At 34.5% G+C, this 19,409-nt stretch overlaps 1 protein-coding gene across 1 annotated transcript; it reads right to left on the reverse strand.

Moving 5' to 3' along the window:
- Window positions 1–17,746: 17,746 nt before the first annotated feature.
- LOC129005806 (clumping factor B-like) lies at window positions 17,747–18,238 on the reverse strand. The gene has a single exon (XM_054434814.1). It carries the CDS (start codon window positions 18,236–18,238, stop codon window positions 17,747–17,749), a length of 492 nt encoding a protein of 163 aa, XP_054290789.1.
- Between the last annotated feature and the right edge of the window lie 1,171 nt (window positions 18,239–19,409).

Consider the following 19,409-nt stretch of genomic DNA (forward strand, 5'->3'; position numbering starts at 1 on the left):
AAATTTTGGTGTTATCACCATCGTTTATTTGGGAAAATTTAGACATGATTGATCTCACCACTTTCAGAATGGTGTTCTATGTATAACCTGTAACACTGCGATCTTTCCAGCTCTTTTTTCTTCAAATAGGCTCCGCTAACTGCATAATTTTGGCAAACGACATTTCATTCTGCCGAACTAATGGTAGCTATTCCTGTGAATTGACTTTTTGGTAGATTTTATTTATAAAACATTGTTCTATTTAGTTTAAAACCAGATAGAGTCCAAACATCTCAAGAAATTAACACAATATCAGGTTCGTTTATTAGCTCGTTTGACGTTAAGTCCCATTTTTCAATTGAATTGAGGTCGATCAATACTAAATGTTCAAAAACTTGATTAAGTGAATCAGTGAATTACACGGATATAACGATTGTATACCCTATCAATCACACCACCTCCGATTGAAATGGAGTGTCACAGCCAGGCCTGACCTCGGGGCAATCCTTCCATAACACCCTTCAGGCAATAGAATGAGCAGATCTGTCTTGATCACGCTTGAGTGTTTGAAAACCATATTAAAATATTCTGATCCCTTAAATTATAAATTAATTATAAATTAAATTAAATAAATTATAAATTTATAAATTTTAAGTCATAACCAGCCGCGCCTGGTGTAGACCTCTCTGGTGTAAACGTGAAATTGAAGATTTTGATGTTGCTTACCCAAGTTATTTGCATGATCAACATAATGATCTTCCATTTTTACCTGAAAATAAAAAAAACTTCAAGGTTCAAAGGTATCGAAGCTACTAACCACATTGGAGAAAAGAAACGATACGAGTGTCATTACCTTAATTTGCAACAGTCACTAGAAAATGTATTAATTTTAAATAAGGTTCACAGAGTATTATGCTTTAACAAAATAATTAATGGTTAACAAAATACATGGAATTTAACACAGAGAAAAGAAAACTTTCTCAGGGTAACTTTAAAAAAGACTTCTATAAACTGTTGAACAATAGTATGTTTGGCAAATCTATGGAATATTTGCGAAAACGGTTTGATTTGGAACTTGTATGATAGGAAAACGATTAAATAAACTCATTTCAAAGCCCAATTTCAAGAATCGAATCGTACATGACAGTAATTATTGTGCAGTTGAATGCTATAAAGAGAAAAGGTATTATAACAAACCAATCTATATTGGTTGTACAGTACTAGAATTAAGTAAATATCAAATGTTTGATTTTCATTGCAATATTATGAAAAAGTATAATAAGGATAGAATATCAATCCTATACATTGACACAGACTCCTTTTTCTATTTGATAAAACGATGATTATCTTGACCCTGAATTAAATTCTCATCTTGTTTTATCAGACTACCCAAACGGTCATAAATGTGTTTCAAATAGTAACAACAAAAAAACTCTTGGTAAATTTAAAGATGAGACAGTTTGCATAGTTATTGTAGAATTTTGACCTAATCTGTTTAGTTTTATAACCGTAGATGATGATTATTTGGAAGGAAAGCTTAAGCTTTCATTATACAAAGCTAAATGTGTTATCAAACCTGTAATAAGAAATCAAATTAAATTTTCTGATAACCAAAAATGTCTGTTTGAAAATGTTACTTTGAGAAAAGAAATGAGAATGTTTAGATAAAAAAATCATCATGTTAAACTGTAATTGTCAATAAATCAGCTCTCAATTGTAATGATGATAAGAGGATTATATGCAACGATAGATTTAACACTTTAGCTAATGGCCATGGGGAATTACAGTATCCAGAACTATCAAATATTCTAAGGTAATATTATAAAATGAACCATCAATATCTTGAAAATTTCAAATTCTGTAGATCATGTAAAAAATGAAAATGATTAAACTGTGTTGTTTATTTGTATAACATGTTGACTTTTGGACTTTATTGTCATTAATAACTGTTAACATTTTTTCAAAGAATTTCTTTGTTTTTGTTAACAGTTTTGGAAATGCGTCCTCATTGTATGACTTGTCTGACAAATCAGATGAAGAAGAAGAAGAATTGTATTCTTTTTTAGATTTCTTAGAAATTTTCTGTTGGTTAGAGTATTTACGTTTGTAATTTTCATATGATTTAACAGAGGCTTTAGTGGATTTCTGGACCGTTTTTTTCAAACATTAAAATTTGGCGTATGAGGTTGTCAATTTGTTGAACGTGATAATATGAAAAACTTTTGTTCTTTAAGTTTTGTTTTTCTACTTCAGGCAACCAAATATTAGAGAAATCATTAAATTCAATTTCCAGATAGGAAAGGCTTTCAATATCTTTTTGTGACATATTAGGATTCTGTGCATGAACATGGTCAAAAAGTGAATATGTTACAAACACCCATTCAATTGGGTGCACACAGGATCTATGAGTATGTCTTCCCTATTTCTTAGTCTATCCATGACCCTCTCCCACTTAACTAAGCTATTCATTTCAATTATATGCAAATTCTCAAGAAGTTGTAAGACGGTGAAGTAAACAATACCGGGTACATTGGAGGCGTGACTAGTTGATGAACGAGGCTCAGATGTGACTGTGACTTCTTGACTCGGATCAACGATATCAGCAGGATCCATAACCGCAACAAAAAAAAACGATAGCTTTAGTAGTAATGCAAGTAATAATAAAGCAGTGTTCCATAATATAAATACCATATTAGTACAGAAAAATCATTTGTTAAAATCCGGTTTTTTAGATCTATAAATATTAACAAAAATCACAGTTAGATATCCATACGATAAATCCATAAATCCATACGATGTATTTTACATTCTCAAACAAATCAGTGTAAAGCGATTTAATAAACATACAATGTGTTAAAAAATCATTTACCAGTGTAATTAAGTAATTTAGCAACAGTCCGTTGTTTTTGATCTACAAATATTAACAACAGCAAAAATCACAGTTAAATAGTTAATCCATACGATGTATTTTACATTGTTGTCAAACAAATCAGTGTAAAGCGATTTAATAAACAGTACCTGGAGACCGAGCTTTGCTCGGAGAAAATCATTAGTTCACTCTAAAAGCAGTCTTAGTATCGGAGATATATAAATCTGTTCCCGAACTCCACACGGCTCGCCTTTACAACATCCAACACCATTACCTACGTCATGGACCTGTTTCCCTCCATTCCCATAGCACATTAGGATTGTAGATACCTTAATCTAATCGTTATTAACAGTTCCCACACTCCGGACAGCTCGCCTTGACTACTTCCTTCACCACTTCCAACGTAGCGGACCTGTTTTTCTCCCTTCCCATAGCATTTCAGAATTGCAGATACGTTAATCTAATCGTCCTAAACAGTTCCCACGCTCCATACTAATCGCCTTTACTACTTCCTTCACCACTTCCTACGTCGCAAACATGTTTCCCTCCCTTCCCATTGCATTTAAAGATTGCAGATACCTTAATCTAATCGTCATAAACAGTTCCCACACTCCGGACAGCTCGCCTTGACTACTTCCTTCACCACTTCCTACGTCGCGGACCTGTTTCCCTCCCTTCCCATAGCATTTAAGGATAGCCCATACCCTTATCTAATCGTCATAAACAGTTTCCACACTCCGGACAGCTCGCCTTGACTACTTCCTTCACCACTTCCTACGTCACGGACCTGTTTCCCTACCTTCCCATAGCATTTTAGGATTGCCCATACCATTATCTTACCGTCATAAACAGTTCCCACACTCCGGACAGCTTGCTTTGACTACTTCCTTCACCACTTCCTACGTCATGGGCCTGTTTCCCTCCCTTTCCCATAGCATTTTAGGATTGCCCATACCCTTATCTAATCGTCATAAACAGTTCCCACACTCCGAACAGCTTGCTTTGACTACTTCCTTCACCCCTTCCTACGTCGCGGACCTGTTTCCCTCCCTTCCCATTGCATTTAAAGATTGCAGATACCTTAATCTAATCGTCACAAACAGTTCCCACACTCCGGACAGCTCGCCTTGACTACTTCCTTCACCCCTTCCTACGTCGCGGACCTGTTTCCCTCCCTTCCCATTGCATTTAAAGATTGCAGATACCTTAATCTAATCGTCATAAACAGTTCCCACACTCCGGACAGCTCGCCTTGACTACTTCCTTCACCACTTCCTACGTCGCGGACCTGTTTCCCTCCCTTCCCATTGCATTTAAAGATTGCAGATACCTTAATATAATCGTCATAAACAGTTCCCACACTCCGGACAGCTCGCCTTGACTACTTCCTTCACCACTTCCTACGTCGCGGACCTGTTTCCCTCCCTTCCCATTGCATTAAAAGATTGCAGATACCTTAATCTAATCATCAAAAACAGTTCCCACACTCCGGACTACTCGCCTTGACTACTTCCTTCACCACTCCCTACGTCGCGGACCTGTTTCCCTCCCTTCCCATAGCATTTTAGGATTGCAGATACCCTAATCTTATGGTCATAAACAGTCCCCACACTCCGGACTGCTCGCATTTACTACTTCCTTCATCACTTCCTACGTCACGGACCTGTTTCCCTCTATTCCCATAGCATTTTATGATTGCCTTTACTACTTCCTTCACTACGTCCTACGTCACGGACCTGTTTCCTTCCCTTCTAATAGCATTTTAGGATTGCAGATACCCTAATGTATTCGTCATAAACAGATTCTAGACTTCGCACTGCTACCCTTGACTACAATCATAGATAAAATACTCCCGCCGCAGCAAACCTGCAGACTTAGCGAATTTCCATTTGCCTGATTGGATTTAGACTAAAATGTCTCCTTAAAAATATCATATTTATTCCCTATTTAAACAGGATTAGTTTAATGAGTACTTAGGTTTGCTGCAACAGGGAGGGTAAAAGAGTTGTTTTTATGTAAAATGTTTAAAGGTACTGTGGTTTAGTAAGAAATTAATGAATTTTCCAAATTTGATCAAAATATGTTCATAAACAAGCAAACTACAACAGTTGACTTTATTCTCCATAAGAATAACAATGAAATTTTTAAATTAAAATTTTTTTAATTTTCTCCGTAACAATTAGGCGCATAATAACGCTTCAATATACTAAATGATTTGTTTTTTTAAGCTCTACAAAATGGTTTAAAAAGAAATTGTGAAATTTTGTGTTTTTAGGGTCAAAAATGGGAAAAACCCATTTTTACCCCATAAAACCCCCCATAAACCCCCGTTCCCATAGTCCGATCATGCTGGTTCGCGAACTCATTCAAGTTTATCCCGCCTTACACCTTCACACCAAATTTTATCAAAATCGGACAAAAATTACTCAAGTTATCGTGCGGATGGACATATATATATATATATATATATATAAAAATTTGAACGAATGGTGTTTTTGGCCTCTGGGGACATCAAAATGAAAAAGTAAATCGGTCCCGGGCTTAGGTCTTACCATGAGACCTACGGTAATAGCTACTTCCCTATAGGGAAATTCGCTAACAGTAGATTTCTCATCCTTATGGAACAGCTGAAGACAATATTATTGTTAGTTCATGTACAGTTTATGTAGAGGTCGTGTTTTGTTTACAATTTGTTTCCCGTTATTACAGCCATTTAAAACCTCGTTTAACCAAATAATACGATCTATTCATAAACAATAACTTGCCCCCTGGTTATATAACCAAACAGTAAAGCACAAATCAAGAAATTAACCCTAAAATAATGGAAACAAAGTTTCATCGACACTGGCGCCTTTGTGTCACGTACATGAACTAGACACGAAAAACGTGCTTCAAAATTTACAATGGGATGAGAAGTCATGCTACAATGTATCGAGTAATCTTAAGTATAATCTTTGCTCAATATTAACAAGTGATGTTTTTCCTTTTGTACTGTATTTGTAATTTGCTAGTATACTGTGGGTAGTTGGCTTATTATGAACACATGCTACAACTTCAAGTCTTTTGTTTACTTTTTCCTTGTTATTTAATTCAGCCAACATGGTTACCTAGCAACCCATAAGACTAATGTTAAAAAAATGTGATTTTCAGTTTCATTTTTCTACGTAATTAGATTTTTGTTGGCAGTTCTAACTGCATGAAACTCGTTTTTAGGCCAGAAATGAACTATTTACAACATTTGAAGAAAATCGTCGGAGCCGTTTTCGAGATCTTGGTACAAGCAAGCATACATACATACAAACATTGCTCGTATTAGAGTATAGGATATTATATATATATATATATATATATATATATATATATATTTATATTTATTTACAAATTTACGTATTTCTTCGGGTTAACCAGCAAGAATTGGAGGATAGAAGAAACCTATATTCATTGGCTATTGAAAATGTTCATAAATCAGTTTTGAAAATTAAAAAAATGCAATTGAAAATGTTTGGAATAGTGTTTAAAAATTACCTCTCATATGTACGGATGCGCCATGATCAAATTGAACGTCCCTTCGAGGCCACCCAACCTCTGACTGGGCTCGTCAGCAGTCAGCTCTTTAATGAACTGCCCTAGCAGAGGCGGTTGGACCTCTCCGGCGTCGTCCGGGTCCCCCTTCAGGTATGTTTAAATGGTTGTATGAATTTGAATATGACTCTTTACTTGATCTATTTTGTACAACATTTAAAGGGTTTCTCTGTTGTATGAATTTGAATATGACTCTTTACTTGATCTATTTTGAAAAATTTTTTCTCACATGTACAAAATTTAAAGGGTTTCTCTCCAGTATGTAATAATAAATGAACCTTCATTGTAGATCTAGTTAAAAAACCTTGCCCACATATTGGACGAGAAAGATTTCTGTGGTAACTTAATATTTTATCCATTTCACTGTTTCAACCTACAACAAAACATTTTGTTATAATTTAAATTATGGTTTAACAAAACAAATTACTAAATTTAATTTGTTTAGGGCTACAAAATAATATTTATGGTTGTTCTTTAAAGTGTACAACATTAGAGATATCAAAATAAGTATCTATTTATAAATAATTGTTTTTCTTTTTTGAATTTGTTTGGCTCTGCTACATGACCGATTTAATGATTAGGTCTTAAATTAAAGGTATACAAGCATAGATTCATCATTAAACATCGGCATATATTAATCTATAATCTCACTTGGTTTATGTATACAAAATCTACTGTCGATATAATTCATATATAAGTAATTTCTCTTTTTCAAGTTTGTTTAGCTCTTTTCCCTACCAATTTTTATGTTTAAAGTCCCAAATTAAAAGTATGCACACAAAGATTTAATATCAAACATTGGCAAATGTTTACCTATCGTATTTCTTCAACCAAAAAATATAATGTGATTCATTTTTTAATATTTATTTCAATTTAAGATACATATTACCAGTTATAAGTTTATAATTCTATATATTTTGGTCTAAAAACTTTTAGTTAAATATTGGCTTTCATTTAAGCTATCAAGTTTTTAAATCAGATGATTTTCAAGTAAACACAAGGTAAACAACAAACAATAAAATCATTTTCTAAAGGGTTTCTCTAAAAAGTTTTTCTATGGTTACAAACCAATTGCTCCAGTATTTTTTATGTTTTTTTTATATTTTAGACTAAAAATAATTGTATAGGTTGATAAGTTAAGCTCAAGATAGTATATTATTAAATCAAAAATTGATAATTTCTTGGATATTATATTTAATTTATTGCTTTGAATTAGCACAGGTTCTAGTTATAGGTTAAAATATTAGAATTATACTTAATAACAATTGTTGGTATCCAAAGGGTTTAATAATATAAAATTAAATGACAATCCTTTGCTATATTCTAATATGAACTATATCTGTTTATTTGATTGTAATATATATCTTGAAATTTAACATAAGAATTTGTCTAAATTTTGAATCTGGGGATTTTTAGTCTTATAAATGTAGTTGATGACAGTTACTACTTCAGGAAAATCTATATTTCTTTACACAACCCATTTGAAAATTTAATAAAGGCCTAGTTATAGGTTAAAATATTAGAATTATACTTTATAACAATTGTTGGTATCCAAAAGGTTGAATAATATAAAATTAAATGATAATCTTTTGTTATATTCTAATATGAACTATATCTGTTTAGGCAAAAATCTTTAAAGGGAAATTCCTGGGGTTCTATTGTTTGGAATCCCCAATCGGTTAACCAGAGGAGAATATTTAACAATTTTATATATTTCCATAGTAACAATTAAGTTGAAAACAATAACAAATGATATCTAACCAGCTGACATTTAATATATTAATTTAATCCATGCCTTTGGCTCAAGCTACTTCTTCCATATAGCATATTTTGCATTCATTGCTTCCTGGATTATTGTTTTGTACATTTGTACTTAATTTGTTATGATTAACCTCCTCTTGTTTTAATTTACATTCATTTGAAACTTCTTGTTTTAATTCTTTTGTTGAAGATTTTGCACATACATTACTAACAAAGCCTTTTCCCTTGGTTGTTAGCAAAAAATAACATTTTGAAAAGTGTCTATCGTGTTCAAGCAAGGTTCATCTGATTCTTCATTCCAATTATTTAACCCCCCACCATAGTAATAGCATATAATGCCATCTTCTTTCCCTGTAAAAAAAAATCCGGCCTCGCTGAACATTTCAGGTGTAAATTTAGGTGTTTTTGGCCATTTTTGATAAGATTTAAGTCTTGAATCCATTAATTAAAACTGGGGAAAGGATGGAAATTTGATTTTATTTATTCGTAAGTTTTTGTAGTGAAGGTATTAGTTGATTTTCAGAGATATCTTTTACGGGAACATTTCCACATGGCATGTTTTGAACAAATTTACATGATGCCATCTTTTGTGATCTAGTGTGGAATCATCTCCCTCAACCCAAGATCCAATTTCAACATCACAAAATGCACACTGAACAATGTCTTCTCTTTAAAAATAATATAATCCAGCAGTAGCCATTGAACTTGAATTTAAAAATGAAACTGGCCAATTGATAAAACTGTTAAAGTCTTTCTGTTTCATATCGAAATCTTAGAGTATCAGACATATTCAAATTTACCAATACTAACCAAAATCCAAAGAGTACAGCAAGGATAGCCCATGCAATACTGACTGGTCTCCTGTAGGATGTTGGTTCTATAACCCACATGACTACCCCCCCCCCCCACATGACATGGTGGGGGGGTTTAAACTCCACTTGACTAAAGTGGGGGGGGGGGGGGGTTATAGCCTTACTTGTAGGTGGTGGGGATTATGTTTTGAAAAGGGGAGGGGGGCATCAATCTAAATATTCATTTTAAGACTGAATCAGTAAATATTTATTAATTTTAACTTTTAAATCAAACCTGTAGCCACAATTACTACATTAATAAAAAAATGCATAAGCTACGTATAATAAATTCTAATTATACCCCTTTAAAACTAAATAAATACATTATATTATATTAGATAATAAGTTCATTGTCAAATAAATTGTGTTTATTGAACATAATATTACAAAGATTTTTGTACTATATATTAAGATTTTTATATTTAAAATCTCGTCCAAGAAGTTGGTTATTTTCTTCAATATATACTGTTTTGAATTCTTGTAAATATTCCATTTCCTCTTCAGTTAGTTGGGGTTCTTGGTTTATTTGATTACAGTTAACAATTATTTGTTCTTGAAAAATGTTGTTTTGTATTTCCATTTTATCTAGGAATTTGGTCTCGTCTTCTGTCAGTTTGGGTGTTTCTATTTTTAACATTATTATTAGAGGGATTATTAATTATCAACCCTTGATAACTATTATTATATATATCCATTGTATCTAAGAATTCTATCTCTTCTTCTGTCAGTTTGGGTGTTTCTATTTTAAATGTATTGATTTCAGAGGCATTATTAATTATTTCTTCTTTATTATGCAACGGTTCATCAGGAGTTATAATTCTATGTTCTGGTTGATAATAACCTTCGTCTCCAATAGTTAATTTTAAATTTGTAACTTGTTTTAAATATTCTTCAGAGTTTTCTCCATGTTGTGATTCTGTCTGTAAAAATGTATCTTCTAATGGCTCATCAGGAGTTGCATCTACATTTTCTGGTTGATAATATCTTTCATCTCACATATTTAATTTTTCATTTATATCTTGTTTCAAATATTCCTCAGAGTTTTCTCCATGTTGTAATAGAAATTCCATTTTAGTACCATTAGATTTGATTTTTTCTGAGATTCTTGTATATACTAAATTCTTTTCTCTTTTAGTTATGAACTAGGGCTTTGCTCAAAATCTTCTTCAAAGTTATTATATTGTTGTGGTGTAACATTGGCTTCATTAATATTAGTTTTACATACTTTATTCTTGTTCTTCTTAGTGTATTTTCTTGTTTTTGTTACTCTTTTCCAAACTAGTTGTTGTTCTTCTTTTGGAAAGATATGAATTAGGAATAAATTTAAATTTTATTTTATATAACAGAATTCAAGATCACATTCTTCCACCTTAATGTCCTCTCCGTTGTGAAGCATTGGTATAACAGTTAGTCTAAAATAAGAATACACATAATGTTACATAGGATTTAGTATACAGTAATTATTATTATTTCAAATTTGGAACATTTTACTAATAAAAATATCATAAGTAAAACATTTTTTATGTAGGAACAAAATCTCATCATGTTTTTTAAAAGAATATTGCTTATAAGGCAGTGTATTGATCTCATTATTACGGATGTAACGTGACTGCTTGACATTATTTTTTTTATTTATAGTGGTTGTATAACGTTTATCATATCATATCATTGTTACTGCTATATATTGTTTTATTTATAGTGAGTGGTTGTATGTTGTGTTTTGTAGATTTAAAAACCTTTATATTTTTCCTAATTTTAAAATTATTATTTAATCATTTTTTTATAATCATTGAAATTAATATATTTATACAACAGTTTTGGTAATAATTTTTGCTTTGCAAAGATACTCATTTTTTCCCTTTTTCTAAATAAAAATCAATCATAGTTTTATATATGTACAATAATAATACTGCTAATCTTGCAGATCTTCTTAGAAGGGGTGGATCTCCTATTCTTGCAGATCTTCTTAGAAGGGGTGGATCTGCTAATCTTGCAGATCTTCTTAGAAGGGGTGGATCTGCTAATCTTGCAGATCTTCTTAGAAGGGGTGGATCTGCTAATCTTGCAGATCTTCTTAGAAGGGGTGGATCTGCTAATCTTGCAGATCTTCTTAGAAGGGGTGGATCTGCTATTCTTGCAGATCTTCTTAGAAGGGGCGGATCTGCTAATCTTGCAGATCTTCTTAGAAGGGGTGGATCTGCTATTCTTGCAGATCTTCTTAGAAGGGGTGGATCTGCTAATCTTTCTGATCTTCTTTGAAGGGGTGGATCTGCTAATCTTGCAGATCTTCTTAGAAGGGGTGGATCTGCTAATCGTACAGATCTTCTTAGAAGGGGTGGATCTCCTATTCTTGCAGATCTTCTTAGAAGGGGTGGATCTGCTAATCTTGCAGATCTTCTTAGAAGGGGTGGATCTGCTAATCTTGCAGATCTTCTTAGAAGGGGTGGATCTGCTAATCTTGCAGATCTTCTTAGAAGGGGTGGATCTGCTATTCTTGCAGATCTTCTTAGAAGGGGCGGATCTGCTATTCTTGCAGATCTTCTTAGAAGGGGTGGATCTGCTAATCTTGCAGATCTTCTTAGAAGGGGTGGATCTGCTAATCTTACAGATCTTCTTAGAAGGGGTGGATCTGCTATTCTTGCAGATCTTCTTAGAAGGGGTGGATCTGCTAATCTTGCGGATCTTCTAGGAGAGGGTGGATCTGCATTCAATTCACATGGTTTTTTTTCTTCTAGTTTGTAAATTGAATTAAAACACATATAAAAGTAAATACATTTATAGTTAGTAAAATAAAAAAAAACATATTGCTACATATATGATATCTTTTAGTTTTAAAACATATTAATCCTGATTCAAACATTTATTTATCAGGTCAAGTTTGCGAACAAAACTATTTCAAAAATGCATAGATTGTAATGTTTCTTCTGTTTTTATAAAAATAAGTATATTTTTATTAATATTTTAACCAAACTATTCTCATAATAATACAACTTTAAAATATTGAGAACAGAACATATACCTCTTAACTTCTGTTGTTTGAACTGTTAAATTACAGTACCTTAACAATGCATTTTCTTTTTTTCTGCTAATCTTGCAGATCTTCTAAGTGAGGGTGGATCTGCTTTTAATTCAGATGTTTTTGTCTCTTCATCTGCTGTAACATAAACACAATAAGTTTGGAAAAAAATGTAATGTTACAAAATATAAATTTGAACAAACCAACTGTGAAATAAATTAATTTGGATTTCATATTTCCACACAGCTAGTCCAGACATATTAAATACCACACATATATTATAACAGAAAGTGTATTATTCCAAAAAATCTAATTGTTAAACTAAATGTTAATGTTTACAGGAAATAATTCAGAATCTCATCCTAAATATTATGAGAATTATTTTTTATGTAAATGGTATTAAGATAGATCGATTCAAACAAAATACAGACTAAACAATTTTCTGTTTGTGACATAATAAAATTACAAGTATGTTGCTAGTAGCTTGTGTCAGTAGCGATACAAAAATTGCTGTCCTCGTGAAGTACACCGCGCCATATGTCCCCTATACTCACACTTGTGCCAGTAGCGATCCAAAAATTGCTGTCCTCGTGAAGTACACCGTGCCATATGTCCCCTATACTCACACTTGTGCCAGTAGTGACACAAAAATTACTGTTCGCACGATGCACACCACACCATATATCTCGATTTTACACCACGATATGTATCTACTATAGTAAGCATATGATTGTGACGTCATTACGTCACGTGACTTTGTGCCAGTAGCGATAGAGGTACCTCTGACATATGTCCCCTATAGTAGACATGTCATACATAGCATGCTAGGTATGTCATACCTAACAATGTTTGGTACCCTTTTGTGCCAATAACCGCATATTCTCACTACTAATCTACATTAAAGACAACAAACACAAAATTTTCACACAGCCAATTCACACGTATATGACAAGAAACCGATTCAACTTTGGATACACAATACCCAGACTAGGTTACAGAATAAATCTTTCTAATCCATTTTATATTGCACATTGTATCGAAATCTTCCAAACAATATCATTGAGGCAAAGAGTAGCAGTGCAGCCGTTTTCGAGAGAATGGTTAGAGAGGGGCTGTTACACGTCTGCCTCACTGCTACTGAAAATTTAATTCATTCTTCATACGTTTGAATTAAAATAAGACCGGATTGATTTTTGTTTTCAAATTGTTAGAAATATTATATTTTGAGAGCTCATTACATTAAATTTAATTTTCTTTAACTTAACAAGTGTTTAGAACTTATATTCTGATGGTTCTATGTTCTCCAGGACTAAGATATTTGATTTTATTTTAAATTTTAATAAATACGTTGTATTATTGTTAACTATAAAAGTTGTTTAATGTAAGTGTATACTATATTACTAACTCTATATAAAAGAGAAATGTCTTCCTGTCTTCCTGTCTGATCAGTGGTGTGGTTTTTAAGAAATGAACAGTCTGATGAGATATGTCACTTTTGGTCAGCATACTAGTAGATGTCATATAGAATAAACCTGGGTCAATCTTATACACTGTATCAGTAAGTTCAGGCTTATTATTGATCATTTTTTGAAGTAGAACTGCAGTCACTACACCTTCCATAGCCTGACTAATATACATTTTATAATGATCTAAGATTGCTGCTTATCCAAGTCCCGCACTTTCTATATCTGCTTTGGAAGAAGCATTACAGAATAGATCTAAGAGGCGTTTTTCATTATTCAAGAACCCATGGTACATCTTTAGATATAAGTCATTCACTTTTCGGTGTACTGTGCCTGATTAACTTAATTCCCCGATTAGAGCATCAGCAGCCATCATCTGACGCTTTTTACGCTTTTTCCTAGTCATCTCATTACTAGTGTTAGAAAAATTTGCCATCTCTGGTTGTGTGTCAAGATCCTCTTCATCTGTGTACTCATTCGGGAACTTTCAATTATTCTACCTCTGCTCGGTTATCATGCAGCCTACTTCCGTGTTTTTTTTTTTTTTTTTTTTTAATAGTGCAGTGAGGTTCATGTTCGGAGGTTTCGCCACTGGAAAATGACCCTTTATCATCCACGTTAGTATTATTGTTTTAGCCATAAGGTCGGCAGTGGCAAACACCGACCCGTCCATATATGTCCCAAACAGGATGAAGTTTGCAAAATCGTTAAATAATCACTTTTTGCAAATATTATTAATGCTTTGTATTTTCCTTGTTTTAATTTCGGTTCAATGGCTAACAGCACGTCACGGAAACTTCTCTTCGTGAGCATGCTATTCGCACTCTTCACTCGTGAGCAACACCCTGGATATGTGTAGCGTACAGTCGACGCTAGCTCACCTGCAAGATGATATGTTCCATAGAAAATCATCTGGTCTGACATGGCGCTTCGGAACCAGAACTCAGTCACATCCCTTCTATTGTAGAATTTCCTTCTGCGTCAAGTGCTATACGCAGATTCTCTGATTGACAGGATGTTAAGACACTTTCGTTACCATGTTCCAGCTCAGATGCATGTAGTTGTTTGAACCACTTTTCTCTACTTCCCCTCAAATGTGTAGCTGTTTCAATCAAATTCTTCACTGCATACAAGTCGTTTCGTAGATCGTCTAGACCATATGCGGCAGGGATAATCGCATCGGGATTTGTCAATAATGTGTTAGCAAACACAGCACCCGGGATAGAGTTCTTGTTGATGAAGTTCCGCCGCATATCTATTGGAACTAGGCGGTCACTAAGACTCTCCACCGTCTGCCTCAAGTTTGTCAGATAAACGACTTCAGGTACGGGAATCAATCTCCGTCTATTATAAAATTGTTGGGCTGGGAAGAGTGGAACAAACTGGACATTATCATATTTAAATGATCACATGATGACATATTAAATGATGACATACAACAACTGATGCACCTTTAAAAACAGTAAATATTAACTTTCATAATCAAAATGTAAAGAACTTATATGAACATGTATTTTTAATACCAGAGTTTTCAAATTATAGAAATTATATATAGTCATATGGTTCAACTGAAGTTATTGTTCAACATGTTTTAAAATCACTTTCAACAATCAGACACTTTGAAAATAAGACGGGGTGTGAAATAATTCAAGTGCCAGATGGTGAATATAATATATATTGTTAACAATAAATGACATATTTATATACATGGTCTAGTTGTATCTTTTATTTAATATTTCCCACATTTCATTATGGGTTTTATCAGTTGCTTCATTAAGTAGCCCATTGGCCCACATCAGCAGGAGACCGTGAGCGAGGGGATAAGGCTGTTTCTCCTTGTACTTGCGAAGACGATTACACACTTGTCAGTTCACTCTAACAACACGGTGGTCGAACCGTGGCTCAAGTGCAAAGGGGTAGGTATTTGCCATCACAAATACAGGTGTTCTATAAACTGGTTCGGGATTTCTGAATTTAATGTTAGCCAAAAATGGCTTACCTTGGAGTAAATTTAATACAGTCTCATCGTAGGACCGGTCGAAGTTACACTCGTCCCACTTTATAACCCTTCTGTTTAACCCTTCTGTTGTGGCAAGGTTAAATGTTTCATCATCAGGAAAGTACCTAACTACGTGATAATGCTTTTTTATCGTCACTGAGAAAGCTACTCAGCTTATCCAAAGAGAAAGAAAGCAAGCAGAAACTGTCAATAAATTGAACAGTCATGCCATCCATTTTCTTAATAAATCTTATTAAAGTATCTGTTGTGTGGAAAATGACTTTAATTTTTCCATTTTGTTTTCCTAGTTCTGGTATTATGAAATTGGCATCGTATTGGGACATAATATGGACGACTACATTTACAATCCTTTGATCTCTGTAAAACAGATTGCAGCGATTATGAGCAGCTCCATAAAATCTTCCTGAGATATGGTCGTGTGAGCGAACCTTTTTATTTAGATCGTCAAAACCCCCTCTTAAACATATATGTTATGTAGTGGCCAGATCGAACTCACGTTTATTTTTAACAGTAAGTTCAGGAACATCCGAGACAGCTTGCCGCTGAGTCAGTGGTGTCTCAGTGTATCATGTGTCTGGCCATGTCGCCTCTTTCTATAACATAAAAACACTATAAGCAGTAACATGGTTCAAGAACACAGAATTGCAATGACAAAAAACTTGATTCTATAATCATAGTTGACCCTAATACTGGAATCATCAGTTCTTAACTTAGTCAACAGCTTTGTAAAAATACTAATATCAAGAGTATCTTGTTTTCAGTCCATACTCGCAAAATATCATTCAGAAAACTTTAGAGTTTACCACCAAAAAAATGATTATACTACATGATTAACTTAACCTAACGTCATAATACAAGCGTTTGTTGTGTGTACTAAAGCCGCTCGCTGGCAAGGTCAACGCCTTGTAGAGCTGACTTCGGGCGTTTCGTCTTTCATCTGTACCCTATCTACATTGTGTGTTGTACTCATCTACCTAGACTCTTTATAACTCAATTCAAAAAGATTTAACTGCATCTACTTAATATAAATTAAAAATTTGTATCTCCATTTTATTAGACCATTCGTAAAACATAACAATAATTATCCTAGACACTCAGCCTTTCATTAATATCTTACTTGTGTACAAACATTATTATATATCCCGTGTAGTAATAATTTTACGACATCTCTTTCCTCTAGGTAAAAGTTGTATATAAATACTTACTTATAGCTAGATTTATGCTTATAATAACCCATTAATCCAACCCATGTCCAACCCATTAATCTGTAAACATCTGACGTGTATTCACGTCAAGAGCTCTTAGTAACATTCCACTTTCTCCGCGCTGGTATGCCCTAGGTAAATGCACGATTAAAGTTATCAATGCATATAGCTAGACATAGCTACTTTCCTCCTAGGTAATATGTTAGATGTCAAATCTGTACAATTAGCTAGTTAATTTCTAATCTATATAGGTAATGTGTTAGGCTTGAAAACCTACACTATCAGCTAGAACAATACCACTCAAATATATTCGTTCTTATAGTATGCATACATTTATATTTATACTTAAATCTATATAGATCCATGATTTTTCTCCTTTTTTACACACCTATATATTTATTATTTTCTTATTTACGTTAAAGCTCTCCTTATCGATTCACATTTTACTTAATTCGGTACAAATACTCACGGTTTGATATATTATCATACTTGGACTTTGATATTTAAATCTTTGTAATATTTAAAGTGTGAAAGTATAAATTAAATCCACGATTCGGTTACACTCGTATATAAGTTTAATACGAATTCAGTCACGCAACAATAAAATTATTAGCTAGTTAGTTCTACATGAGCAATTCTGAGTTTAAAATGTAAAGATTTTATAACATGACAGTATACGTACATTACTACTTGGTAAAGATAGCACAGTCATTTAACTTACAAACTAGATTCATTCTACATTCATTGGCCGTAATTCACACACTCATTCACTACACTCTCTCCTTCCATTCACTCAATCTTTACTTCGTTAAACATAGATACCGTCAGCTATAGTAAATATGATCTATACCTATTTCGTTATCAAGCTATACCAATGGTCTATTAATGAATCTTAGTACAGGTACTTTTATTATCAATGCTAGGTAGACGTGTAGTACACACAGATGAATGATGGATCGATTTCATTCGGCCCCCTCCCCTGAGTCACCACAAGTACGACTCATTCTTCATTGGGGCCCGTAACGTAATACTCACTGACGAATTCCGCAACAATAGCCCCCAACGTACTGCTTGTATCTGACTCCCCATCACTGTCCTCGGAGCCCATAGGGGATTCTTCATCCGAATCATCCCTATACTCGAGGAATTCCGCAACAACAGCCCTAAACGTACGCATACTGCTAGTATCTGACTCCCCATCACTGTCCTCGGGGCCCATAGGGGATTCTTCATCCGAATCAACAACAGCCCTAAACGTACGCATACTGCTTGTATCTGACTCCCCATCACTGTCCTCGGGGCCCATAGGGGATTCTTCATCCGAATCAACAACAGCCCTAAACGTACGTATACTGCTTGTATCTGACTCCCCATCACTGTGTTCGAGACTGTTCGGCACCTCGTCTTGTGCCTCATCCTCTGTGCCGTGAGGAGAATTTCCTGCCTCCATTTTCTGCCTATATGTGTCAGTTCCTACCACTTCACTAGACATCTTGTTTTATAAGTACAGTAATATAAGATTCAAATTTTATACATATGCCCTTTAACCTTAATCTAACAGTAATACGCCTTGCTTATACGAAACAGACACACAATTATTATTCTACAGAAAGCATTTCCTACAATTCTTATCGCTTATAAAAAATCATTCAAGCTCACCAAAGTTCTTACTTAGTGACCACGGCAACGGCGACCAGGATGGTGACGATGTTGGATGGTGACGATGTTGCCAAAACGCCCCGTGATCATTGGACCCCTGCCTCGTCTCGCTGTTGGTAGATTCCAACTATCATGTAGCGGCGAACGTCTTCTATCTTCTCGCTTCTTTCTTCTATCTTCTATCTTCAAACGAGCGGGTCGACACAGATAAAAAATCAGTCTCTTGAGACGATAATGTCCGAACTATCCCGCCCGTACCGGTCACGAGAAAAGTCCAAGGGTCTACAGGAGTAATCGCTGCCACCACTACTCTAATTAAGGGAGAGTAGGCCCTAATAACACAACGGAGATAAAAAGAGATGATAAAATAATTACTCGGGATGATGAATAGTTTTGATGCTGAAAAAGTTTGAGAAATGATGTGTACAGTATGATGGGTGAACCGCGATTGTTGACACCCCACAACAACCCATCGATATATATCGACGCAACAACCCCACGATGGAACACCCCACAACAACCCATCGATATATATCGACGCAACAACCCCACGATGTTGACACCCCACAACAACCCATCGATATATATCGACGCAACAACCCCACGATGGAACACCCCACAACAACCCATCGATATATATCGACGCAACAACCCCACGATGTTGACACCCCACAACAACCCATCGATATATATCGACGCAACAACCCCACGATGGAACACCCCACAACAACCCATCGATATATATCGACGCAACAACCCCACGATGGAACACCCCACAACAACCCATCGATATATATCGACGCAACAACCCCACGATGGAACACCCCACAACAACCCATCGATATATATCGACGCAACAACCCCACGATGTTGACACCCCACAACAACCCATCGATATATATCGTCGCAACAACCCCACGATGTTGACACCCCACAACAACCCATCGATATATATCGACGCAACAACCCCACGATGTTGACACCCCACAACAACCCATCGATAT

Source organism: Macrosteles quadrilineatus, unplaced genomic scaffold, assembly GCF_028750875.1.
Source record: "Macrosteles quadrilineatus isolate MER2022 unplaced genomic scaffold, UCM_ALF_1.0 Scaffold_35__1_contigs__length_1230758, whole genome shotgun sequence".
NCBI classification, from domain to species: Eukaryota; Metazoa; Arthropoda; class Insecta; order Hemiptera; family Cicadellidae; genus Macrosteles; species Macrosteles quadrilineatus.

Excerpts from the sequence above, each read along its gene's own strand:
- LOC129005806 (XM_054434814.1), bottom strand. The coding sequence starts at position 18,238 with ATGTCTAGTGAAGTGGTAGGAACTGACACATATAGGCAGAAAATGGAG.